This window comes from Clinocottus analis, unplaced genomic scaffold, assembly GCF_023055335.1.
Source record: "Clinocottus analis isolate CAN_PGR_092001 unplaced genomic scaffold, fCliAna1.0.p SCAF_7, whole genome shotgun sequence".
NCBI classification, from domain to species: domain Eukaryota; kingdom Metazoa; phylum Chordata; class Actinopteri; order Perciformes; family Cottidae; genus Clinocottus; species Clinocottus analis.
Genome location: NW_027176229.1, coordinates 7,568,764 through 7,581,107, shown reverse-complemented (window position 1 = coordinate 7,581,107; position 12,344 = coordinate 7,568,764). Strand labels below are relative to the sequence as shown.

Here is a 12,344-nt window from a genome sequence, read left to right as displayed (position 1 = left end):
GGAGAAGAGCGAGAACGGCGAGGTGTTGCCCTCACAGCTGGAGGCTGCCTTGCTGGCTAAAGACCGCGAAATCCTACGACTTCTGGAAAACATTCAGCGGCTGCAGTTCACACTACAGGAAGTTCAAGAGACCTCGGCCAATCAGATCCGAGAGCTTGAGCGCCAGCTGGCCTATAAGACGGAAGCCATCGAGGTGAGTGGCTGGGACGTGTGAGAGGTGACAGAACATGGCAAACACCTCCTCCGTCCTGATGACTAATGAGACTTTCATCTACATGAATTAAAACATGCTGCTTCTGTTTTTCCATTCCAGAGATTAGAAGCTAAACTGCAATCCCAGATGGACTATGAAGAGATTAAAACTGAACTCAGGTGATCATTTTAGTGGAGTCTGAACGTGTAGGTCGTGGCGTTTAGTCCAAATACATGACTTTCTCTGCACGTTTGTTTCTGTCCGTAGCATCCTAAAGGTCATGAAGATGGCTTCAGCAAATGGCAGCTCGTCCCAGGTATATTTATATGTGTGTGTGTGTGTGTGTGTGTGTGTGTGTGTGTGTGTATACCTTTTGGTTTCTTCTTAATGTTCTCTTGGTGTCGGGGAAGAAAAACTACAGCAGTGCCATTGCATGCTTCATTGATCGTCATTCATTATAAGGATATCTACAGCCGCTGCAATTGATTAATCGAAAATGAACAGCTTTTGTTCTCGTGTGTGTTTTTGTGTGTGTATAGGATTCTGCCAAGGCTGCAGAGGCTATTTTGCTGGATAAAGAGGCCTTTCTTCCATCTCACAAATACCTGGTGGAAAAGACCCGCATTTTGCACAACATTGGTAAAAATGAACGTCTCTCAGGTTTGGATTTCTTTGACTATAAAATCTAGTTTAAGCAGATAACTGAACAATTCGTAACTAGAAGCAGCAAGTTTCTAAAAGCTCCCCATAATTCAATGATTGCTTTATACTCATTGGTTAATCAGTTATTGAGTCAATGGTTAAATCTCTTTGCATAAACTGAGCCTGCAAAATGTACTAGTTTGCGTTTGCAAAGCTAGAAAGCGAGTGGGTCCATTTTCTTAAAATATCTTGAAGTGCCTTAGTAGCCTAGGGGTTAAGGCGCATGCCAAATAACAGCATGTACCGGGTCAGAGTCCAGCATTGGGACTGATGTAATGGATGTATCTGCTATCAGCTAGATCATAAATACAAGGTTTATTTACACTCGTAGTAACCAGCATGTGTTGTATTTGAGCTCAGTCAGCGAGCATGTGTTTTCTGTCACCAGATGATGACCATTCTGAGAATGCAGGGAGGGAGACTGGCAGGCCGCCCGGCTCCCACTCGTCCTCCTCTAACGCGGATGGCCGCGCCTCCCCCAGCCCTGGTCCCCCCACGCTGGACGGCTCCTCCTCCAGCCACGATCTACCGCGTCCTTTTTCCGTCTCGCCGTGCTCCGGGGACAGACTGTCAGGAGACCACATCCTTCACAAGCAGCTCCTCTCCCCACACTTTAAAAAGGAGGGCCTCGTGGCTTTTCCCACCGCCCTCTATGCAGCCAAAGTCGCCCTCATGTCAGCCACCCAAGGCTCCGTGGGGTCGGGCAGTGTCGACGCTGGCCTGCCCAGCGACCAGTCAGAAAGCGGCAGCTCGACGGCGGGAGACGATGACCAAGTGGACACGGCAGAGATCGCCTTCCAGGTGAAGGAGCAGCTGCTGAAGCATAACATTGGCCAGCGAGTGTTTGGCCACTACGTGCTGGGCCTCTCCCAGGGCTCGGTCAGCGAGATCCTGGCAAGGCCCAAACCCTGGAGGAAGCTGACTGTGAAAGGCAAAGAACCTTTCATTAAGATGAAGCAGTTCCTCTCTGATGAACAGAACATCCTCGCACTTAGGACCATCCAGGTCCGACAGAGAGGTGAGTGGAAACGACAGTGATGGTAAATGTGTGCAGGTTCAGTCGAGGATGAAAACGCTCTATTTGTGTTTGTCGCCTGAGCAATAAAGATGGATTTTAAACAAGTCACCTCTTTCACCATGTTTTCTAAACCATTGTTTTGGAAGTGTGAATCAAATGGCATTTATATTCACCCGCTGCATGCGTTTACAATGACAGTTAAAGGATGAGTCTGGTGATATTCTATATACAAATCTATGAATAGACCAAAAGCAACAATGAATTTATCTGACTAAGAAGTCAAAAGCCTGATATATATCCATCCTTTGTGCTCCATTGTTGTCCAAAAACACATCAGTAAGCCACACCGTTGTACTGGATGACAGGGGCCTTCATTGTCATTAAAATAGATTCTGTAGTTTATTTTGAGTCAATCCCACATACAGTGTCCTGTTGCTGGAAATACACACGAGAACAACAGATATTTATTAATCCGCAGCTTAATAGAGACAATAAATCAAATATGTACTCTTGTTTGACAAAGGTTTTCTAAAATCTATACTGCCCAGCTGTTGGAAGATGACTTTATGACCCCTTTAAAAAAATAAAAAAGAATGTAAATATATATGTAATTTGGTCTTTTCATGGTGTTTGTCGACAATAAGAGAAATGTAGACTAATGCTTTATAGTTTAGGTCTTTAAGTGTCTTCATAGGTGACCAAAGCCACCAAAACTGTGTTCTTAAAAAATCAAATAGTTTTGAGAGTTGTACCAACAAGTTTTTAGAGCAGATGTCATCATGCCATCTTGTTTTGGTGGCTCAGCTTTTGGACCTGTGTACGTTTAAACCGTCTAATCTACTTGGACCTCATCCTTGACTTCATCGCTGCTTCCTCTGCCATGTTTGTAGTGTTACTTTTAAACTTTGTTTTCTCCCTAGATTCACAGCTTTTGAAAGTTGAGCTTCCCGTATACTGCAACCTCAGACAGCACGCGCTCAAAGGCAGCCATTGATCTACCAGTCAAAAGCAAAGCCTTGGAACTGCTCTCTGATCAACCATCCCACTCATCCCCCTCCTCTCTCCTCTATCTCTTTCTGTTACCCTCTGTGGCAGGGAGCATCACTCCGCGCATCCGAACTCCTGAAACTGGGTCAGACGACGCCATCAGGAATATCCTGGAGCAGGCCAAGAAGGAGATCCAGTCCCAGAGGGGAGGTGAGGATGAAGAACCATACGTCATAGTTTAAAAAAAAGCCATATTGATTGATTTTCTTTCTTTCTTTTTTTAAATGATCAACTATGATGTTTACTGTTTTTTATGATGAATTTGGATCACAATTTTTTCTTTGCACCTAAATTAGAGAGGTGAGTTGAGAACGCATCAGTGTCAGATTGTGGGTCTTTCTTGTTTAGGTGAAGCCAAGTCGTCTCTGAACAGCTCATCAGGCAGAAGCAGTAACGGGCCAGGCAGCAGCTCTGACGAAACCATAAAGAACATCCTAGATCAGGCCAGGAGGGAGATGGAGGCCCAGCAGCACGCCCTGATGGAGATGGAGGCCTGCGGGAGGGCCCCAACTGCTAGCATAGGACCTCAGGTAGAGCGTCTGGGGCCCCCAGAGCGCTCCAGGGTCCTGCCTCTACCCATGTCCATCAAACAGGAGGAGGGAGGCTGCGTTACAGTCTGCACGGCCAACCCCATCAGCAGCCCACAGACGCCCCTCAGTGTCCTCTCCCCGGCCGCCTTTGTCCAGAACATCATCCGCAAAGTCAAAACGGAGATCGGTGAAGTGGGCACCTACTTCGACCAACACTGGTCTCATGAGCGAGGGTCTATGGTGATCAGTGGCATCGGTAGCTCCCTGCCCTTCAATTCAGTCTCTCCCTCCCTGTCCTCCTCCTCTTCCGGGCCCTCCGCCATGCCCCGGCCCTGGCCCCGCCTGGAGAACGGAGAATGTCCCCCCAACAGCGAGGAGGCCTCTGCTGCTGAGGACGAGCTGGGGCTGGGCCGGCCGGTGGAGGTGAAAGTGGAGTCAGACACATCGGTAAGTGGAGAGTCCCCCGGGCCCGGCCCCGGAAGGCTTTCCTACTACCCAGCGTACATCCCCCGTGCCCTCAAGCCCACCGTGCCACCGCTGACCCCAGAGCAGTACGAGATGTACATGTACCGAGAGGTGGACACCCTTGAGCTGACCAGGCAGGTGAAGGAGAAGCTGGCAAAGAACGGCATCTGTCAGAGGATCTTTGGTGAAAAGGTCAGATGTTGCTCTTTATCATTAAAAACAAAACAACTCATGCATGCAGCAGAACCAGCAGCCTGCTAATGCTCCGCAGAATCCGTTCTTACCGCAACAAAGGTGGAAGGCATGAGAACAATCACGTTGTAATAAAATACGATAAACACTGTGGTGTATTGAACTGAATTCATTATTTTATAGGTAATAATGATAATATGCTAATGAAAATATATCAATTTGTCTACAATGATGTTCATGAAGATATGCATTTTTCAGGGATAAGAGAAGAACACAAATCAAATTGTAAAGTCAGTTTTGCTCTCGACACTGCTCCCCCCGCCTCAATACGCACCATGATCTGGGTTTCACAAACCACAGCAGCTCCACAAACTTGTTTTTGGTGAAACCGCTGATACAGAGCCGTGCAAATTTGTCACACAGAATGTTTTCAGATCTTCAAAGTGCATGTAATATTGACCGAGTGAGGTCTTATGACTAAACACATTTGATTATTTATCTGAGGAACAAAGAAACGCAACAATCGGATCATCCATGTGAAAATGCAATTGCCCCCATTTAAATGTAATAAAAGGCTGCGCCACTTTAGGAGCAACAACCGCAGCCCAACACGTTTCATAATGTAATGGTATTCACCCACTGAGGAAGAATCAACCCTGGTCGCTATGGAAGAAACTTGTCTAGTTTGTTCAGCATCTCAGATCTCTTTTTGGGGTTTGAATCTTAATCTCGTAGTAAAAGACTTCAGCTCTAGGCAGAGTTCATGTTTCCCTTAATATTAACAATTAAAAAAGATCATGTTTGACTGTTGGTATGATGATCATACTACAGGTGCTTCAGGTACAGCTCTGCATATCTCAGTCCTATTGGATTGTTATTTGTTATACCAGATATACTAGAACCTGCATTGTTTTTGAAAAGGTGCACCTTTAGTCTCTCTTGAGTCTTTAGGGCGATTATCCTAAAAGCCTTCAGAGGGCAATGGTTTCCACCTTGCTACTCTGCTTTGAATCCTGTTTTTCCATCTCTCTCTCTCATTGTGGGGCCATCAACTGTCCTCAGTTGCCTTTCGTTTGATGTTCTGCTGAGATCTTTTGTGCCTTGTGGTTCTGGGAGGCCAGACACAAGATGTTCCACTGTTTTTCTGCACATAAATAGCTCTAACTGTGTTCGAGATGGAGAAAACTTTATAGTCCTAGAGGGGGATTTGATTTGGGCACAGTGCTACAGTCTGTTGCTTAACGTTAGAGAAAACATCACAAAAACAACAGCCGTCTTAAAACATGACAGACATTTGACATTGACAACGCGGCAGCTTAAAAAATATCCTGTAAGGATAAAGTGCTGAAATGTTAAAGTAAAGTATTCGTGTTTTTGTCGCACAAGCACAAGGTTTGGTGGCTTCGCAAGTCTTTCCAGGCAGTAAGAGTCAGAGTTTTGAGGTATTTAGTTGACTCTGATGGTAAAGTTTATAAGTATTCAACTATCTATCTGTAGTCAATCATCTGAATCCAGACATCAGTCAAATGTGGTTTATTCAGTCACAAAAGCTAAATGCTTTTTCAAATGGGTGATGATGTTTCTTAAATTAATTAAAAACTGTTGAATTGATGTTCAAAGCTTGCATTTTATCTATAGTATCAGAACCATCCACCACAACAAATACGAAGCCAAAGAGGAAATTCACAAAGCTGCCTTTTATAAGCATTGTTCCTGAATAGAGCTACTCTATGTTTATAAAAGTATCAGTTCATCTCCGGAAAATATGGCTTTATTTCCAGAAAATCTAATATTTTTCACATCCTCTGTGGAATAGATAAACACATTTAGGTTTCATGGTGCAGATTTAATTTTGATGATATTCAGGGTTCAAGGCTTAAATCTCCAGCTTAGGCCTTTGTGTGAGAGGTATTCATTTTTGTAAATACTTGACAGTCGGAAAATATTTTTAAACTGAGTTCCAAATTGGTAGAATATTAATTTTATACAAACCAATTCTGGTGTGTGTGTGTGATATTATCCATATATCACAAAGGCAAAATATCACATTACTTTATTGGATTATGTCTACACATATTCTAGTTGTAAATGAATCCATATAGAAACTATCGGCACTTAAATGTTTTGAAGAATTGGATTTATTGAACAGTATTTGAATAGCCTCAACCTAAACATTTATGGTATGCTGCTGCCCTCTAGTGGTTATTTGCTAAAAGTGTATCACTGAGGCAAACAGAGTTTGTTCTTGTGTGATAATAGTCTGGGAAATCAACCATTGTATACTCATGTGTTGTTAATAGCCCGTGTTGGTACGTTATATTAACGCATATTGTATGACACAGGTGCTGGGGCTTTCTCAGGGCAGCGTGAGCGACATGCTGTCTCGGCCCAAACCCTGGAGCAAGCTGACCCAGAAAGGCAGGGAGCCCTTCATCCGGATGCAGCTGTGGTTACTGGACATGCTAGGCCAGAGCCTCAGCCAGCCCCCGAACCACAGCCACGCTCTGGGTGAGACTGCAGTTAACACACACACACACACACATGAAGCGTAAGGCACACTTAAGACACTTTAGTAGCAAAAAACAAATGTAAAAAAAAGCTAAATAAACAAAAGTCAAATGGACTCTACATCAAGGGTGGGCAATTATTTTTTTTCCCAGGGGGCCACATGAGGAACAGAATATATTGGGGGGGGGGGGGCGCAATAGCCTAAACTCATTTATGAACTCTCCACGCCGGAGTTTGACAGGACTTCCCAGCATGCAGTTCTGTGGAGTAATTTTGTAAATGTGAAACCTTGACTGAAGTTCCTATCTCTGACACCTAGGTAGCTCCGCTCAGTGGGAATTGGGCTATGGCTATGTAAATTAAAAGTCATTGTCTGCTGCTGTATATAACCTGTGGGCCCTGTTTTACAAGATGGCACTTACAGTTAGACTTACAGTTTTTCTGTGATGCCTTCATTCTCCAGATAAAAGCCCAGTGACGGCCCATTCCTCGCCCTCCCCGCCTCCTAGCCCAGCAGAGAGCCACCCAAGTCCTCTGGTTGAGCCTGTCAGCCTCTCCCTGGAAAGCAGCAAGGAGAACCAGCAGCCTGAGGGTCTGGGCCTGGGATTGCCCCCCCACTCAGAGGGAGGGAAATCCACCCCTGGCCTCATGGCCCTGCATCAGCCCACAAACCCACTGGGTATCCAAGAGCTCGTGGCCATGTCTTTGGAGCTAGACACCTACGCCATTACCAAGAAGGTCAAGGAGGTGCTAACAGACAACAACCTAGGTGGGTCAAAGTTCACACTGTGGGGTTCAGAGGACACTGCTTACAAATTCAGACGTATAAATCCGAGATTTGCTGTGTTTGTTTGTTTCCCACAGGCCAGCGTCTTTTCGGGGAGACTATCCTGGGCCTGACTCAAGGCTCGGTGTCTGACCTGCTCTCTAGGCCCAAACCCTGGCACAAACTCAGCCTGAAAGGCAGAGAGCCATTTGTCCGCATGCAGCTGTGGCTCAATGATCCTCACAACGTAGACAAGCTGAGGGCCATGAAGAAGATGGAGAAGAAAGGTGGGGACCCAGAGTGTATACTGTAATATATTTCATTGCAACAAGAGGAGCTTGTTTGTGTTTTGTAATCCCTTTACACTTAATGTCGCTGTCTTCCCTCCAGCCTATCTGAAAAGGCGGTACGGGCTGCTGAGCACCGGCTCGGACAGCGACTCGCCCAGCACCCGTTCTGAGTGTGTGAGTCCGGCCTTGGCCTCGCTGGACCTGTGCCCCTACAGCCAGGCGAAGAAGCCTCGGGTGGTGCTAGGAGCTGAGGAGAAAGAATCCCTAAGGAAAGCCTATCTCCTGGAGCCCTACCCCTCTCAAAACACCATTGAGATACTGGCCTCCCAGCTCAAACTCAAAACCAACACTGTCATCAACTGGTTCCACAACTACAGGCCAGTCCAATGACCTTCTTAACGTTTGCTAAGGGCTAGCTCTATTGTTTTCATCGCTATTATACCTTTCCTTTCAGCTGCAACTACCTAAAATGTATATTTAAAACTTAAATATCCTGACACTTGAGTGTTTGTCTCTCTAACAGTAGTGTTTGTGCGCAGGTCCAGGATGCGACGGGAGGTGCTGATGGAGGGTCTAATAGACAACGACACAGATGTCGAGCACCACAGCTACTCCCCCTCAGTGACGCGGAGCCCCCACTCTGATGGAGAAGAGTGGAGGCTGCAGCAGCTCTCAGGACACATCCACTCCAGCCTTCCTCTTAGCGCCAACACCGCACTGCCTCATGTCAAACAGGAGGCAACAGACAGGGAAGACGAGAGGGAGGAGGGAAATGAGGGCTCCATGAAACGGGAGTCGAGAGTCCAGTGTTTCTCCACAGCAGTACAGTTCCCGCAGTTGAAAAGCGAGCGCGAGGATTCCGTCGCTGGCTGCCGCGAGCCCCATTCGGCTGGCCAAAGCCTGAGGCAGGAAGAGGGGATAAGCGGCCAGGCTCAGGGGCTCTACCTTGGCGCAGGCTCCATAGACGGCCCCCAGAGATCCATCCAGTCCAGGCACGAGGGAGAAGACTCCGGAAAGTCACCTGTTGACCCCGTCAGCTTCAAGGCTTCATCAGAGTCCTGCCGCAGCAGCCTGGAGGTGTCCCTCAACTCCCCCTCTGCTGCATCTTCCCCCGGCCTCATGATGTCAGTCTCCCCCGTTCCGTCCTCCTCTGCTCCCATATCGCCCTCGCTGCCCAATCCGCCCTCAACGAGCACCAATCACAGCCTGGACCCTAACCAGCTCCCTCCCTTCCAAAGCCCCAAACTCAACAGAAGCTCTCAGAGACGCAATGAGAAAATGGCCAACCTCAATAACATCATCCACAGGCTAGAGAGAGCAGCCAATCGAGAAGAAACACTGGAATGGGAGTTTTAAGTCCCCTTTTACTGTATTTAGTGCTGGAGACCCTCGCGGCACATAGGAGAGTCTCAAATAGAAGCCTGAACGGAGCCTGGCTCCTGAAGGCCTGTCCTCTCAGACTGATAACTTATAAGAAACGGGAACGCAGAACATAACATATGGCTGAATTCCCTACAAGAACTTGAAGAGTTGAAAAAAATTTATAATTGTGTATTTCTTTTTTTGTTGTTTTTTTGTTTTGTTTTTGATAATGCATACTACTTTGAAATATATGTGACAGCACTAGCTGTTGTTTTACCTATTGGACTTGACATGAAGACCTTTGCAGCTATGGTGTCATAAAATGTACACTGAAGTTCTGTTGATTGCCACTGGGTGAGATTAAAAAAAGACCCCTGTCTTAAGCCATTAAAAGCACTATAACTATTTGAAAAGAGACATTGACCAAATTTGCTACTTTTTGAATAGCAATTTTTCAGATTTCGTCTGTAAGACTGGACAGTTTAAGTCAAGTAACATGAAATCCTAATACTGACTGAGGGATAGTCCTTTAAGACTCTAAATATTCAACATCTTGTATGTACTTAGTTTCTTGGTGATATGTTTTGAAATATTTGTAACTCACGTATAAAATGTGGTTGTACATGTTGTAGAATTGTCTGCAATAGCCTTCTCTAAACCTGATGTAGCATGGTACTCACCTGACCCTGTTACCCTCTGTAGTTAGTCACCTGTGATTATACTTGAGCGAAAACAACTGAAGAAAAAAAAAGTTGAAAACCCTGCAAAAAATATGAAAAAAGGAAACGTTAAATCTAACGAGTAGAGTACTTAGTGTTTTTTAATTTTTTTTCTTTGTATAATCTTTGAGGTTTACAGTTTAGGGCCCTTGTGCTTTTGGTAGTAAGTGAAACATTCACTACACATGAGCACAGTTTACATGATTTATTTCAGACTTACCTCTCTGACCCTCTAAGGCTTTGGTTCTCAGACTGTAACAGGCCAAGACACACCTGGTTTACCTCAGATTATGTTGATGCACATCATGCTATGACCATGCGTTTCATTCTTATACATTAACATGACCCACACTTATTTGAATCAATGGAGGGAAAGTACTCTGTATCATGGCTCGGACGTGCACAAGTGACGAGTTTTAATGAGCAAAATCTGTCTTTTACAAAGAATATGCTGCTGTTTGAAGAGATAGGGAGTTAATAATTCTGTTAAATGTGTGTAATATGATCCTCCTCACAGGTAACACCTGATTGAGTGCACTTTCTCAAAATGGGTCATTTATTGTAGTTAGAATATACGTAGTTGATCAACGCCTCAACCGCTGAGCACTGAAATGATGTTCAGCTGGGCAGTTTGATATGAAAGGTTGCCTGCTGTGAATTGATTTCCCTGTGGGCAAAAGCTATCTGAGTGCAAGATGCAGTATGACCTCTCATCAACATAAAAACATTCAATCTGTAAGTAGACTATATTCAAGTACACAAAAGGTTACAGGTATCCCCTCATATTATCTTTGACCACTTGTGTATCGTGTCTGTAGAAGTTTCTTTGTCATGCTTGCAATATGTTCTTTATGTATTTTGCCTCTATTTTATACTCAGAACAGTTAACTAGATATTCAATACCTCGTGTATGAACTACTTACAGCACTTAGATTTTTGATAATTGTGAGGAATCAAGAAAATTTAAAATATCAACATTATCCTAACTTAGTGTCCACAAGTCTTTGCCTTTACTGTATTGTTGAAGTTGGTAGTAAAACACTTGCACATGTCTACATAGTTCAGAGGACTTGGATTGTATTATGTAGAGATATATATTACACAATTACAAAAAAAAAATCTTACATTCTTGGAACAAAATGTGCTGATTATATTGAAATAGAGTGTACAGATTTAATAAACCAAACCCATTCAAGCCAGTTCTGGTCTGGCAAGCTTGCCCACGTTTTAGACCTTCTCTCAGGGTAGTCTTGCTTTTTAAAGCTTTACTAAAACAGTTGCGCTCATCAGTGGTGGAGACTACGTTAAACATTATGTGGTGTAGATAATGACTCCGTTAAATATTAAAAGGTTCTATGGAAGTTGTGAGTATACAGGAAATGCAACTTCCTGGTTTGTTGGAGAGCTGTTGCTGTTTTGTAATTCATTACACAGATGTGTCAAAGTACAGTGCAGATTGGAACTATCAGAATGATGTTAATGGGTTGCATTTTTGAGATCAGTAGACTTTGCTCTCTAAAATACTGTTTTGGTTTTCTCTTGGAGCCACAGAAGATTTTTCTCTGGTTTTCGTACCACCATTTTTTGTGTGCATAATATACTGTATGATTAGCGGTGTCATTTCTAATGTGGAGATGTCATGGTCTTTCATGGTAACATGGACATATGACTGAAAAAGAAATGTATCTAAATGCATTATCTCTTCATGTAAAGCTCATCTCATTGTTTTGCATGCAAATCCATTCTGGTCTCATTACAAGGGATAGGACTGTGTTTTGTGTTGTTCTTGCACAGGGACATTAAATCAGCACTTAAAGTCTTTTTACATGAGTGAAGTCCATGCATGGTGCAGCTGATCAATTTGGCTCTCACAAAGTCAGAATGAATCCAGTCAAATCAGAACCCAATAACTTACTTCCAGGTAAATATTTAAATCAAGATTATTTTGTGCCATATCATATACCTCATGCATTATCCTCGCAGGAGTAATGTCTTGTGGTAAAGTAGGATTCAAGAGGGGTGTTGGGCTTTTTGTTACCCAGTAACAAAAGCCCAGTAACAAAAGCTCCACACATTAGATGTTGTTATTTTGTAATTGACATCAGTCACTAAATAATGAGGCAATTGGTTAACAAAATTTGAATGATTGTATTCAGAGTTGTTAATATACATACAATATTTACAACTCTGACACTGAGGGTTTGTCACAACGAAAATGTTTTATTTGAAAGTCAGCTGTGAGTCAATAAAGAGAAGTGTCCTGCAGGCTTGAATAACAGTCTAATGCCCTAACATGTAAGGCAAGTAAATGTTGAAGAATGGACAAAGGTGTGCCGAGCCTCTTTGAATTGAATTTGCATATGTAAGCCATCATTCAATACATAATTGTTTAAGATCCTGCTGTGTTGTGTTGTTATTTCTTTATAGTGATGAATGATCACCAACATTACAGATACATGCAATACAATTCATGCAAACTAATAAATTGCAAAACATAAATTAAAAAAAACACTACAAAAACTCACCGCCATACATATATATTATTATACATA

General features: G+C 43.8%; 1 protein-coding gene across 2 annotated transcripts in view; it reads left to right on the top strand.

The window, feature by feature from the left end:
* The window catches only part of cux2b (cut-like homeobox 2b), an 88,436-nt gene extending 76,249 nt beyond the window's left edge, over nucleotides 1-12,187 (top strand). Inside the window, exons 11-22 of one of the 2 annotated variants that reach the window (XM_068566385.1) lie at nucleotides 2-193; nucleotides 314-372; nucleotides 461-509; nucleotides 733-832; nucleotides 1,284-1,913; nucleotides 3,009-3,110; nucleotides 3,309-4,147; nucleotides 6,490-6,655; nucleotides 7,119-7,424; nucleotides 7,520-7,708; nucleotides 7,812-8,088; nucleotides 8,251-12,187. In XM_068566385.1, coding sequence (XP_068422486.1) covers nucleotides 2-193; nucleotides 314-372; nucleotides 461-509; nucleotides 733-832; nucleotides 1,284-1,913; nucleotides 3,009-3,110; nucleotides 3,309-4,147; nucleotides 6,490-6,655; nucleotides 7,119-7,424; nucleotides 7,520-7,708; nucleotides 7,812-8,088; nucleotides 8,251-9,067 — 3,726 coding nt within the window. In that variant the 3' untranslated portion in view covers nucleotides 9,068-12,187. Of the gene's footprint in view, nucleotide 1; nucleotides 194-313; nucleotides 373-460; nucleotides 510-732; nucleotides 854-1,283; nucleotides 1,914-3,008; nucleotides 3,111-3,308; nucleotides 4,148-6,489; nucleotides 6,656-7,118; nucleotides 7,425-7,519; nucleotides 7,709-7,811; nucleotides 8,089-8,250 lie in introns of both variants that reach the window. The other variant, XM_068566384.1, reaches the window with a different exon arrangement.
* Nucleotides 12,188-12,344: the final 157 nt, after the last annotated feature.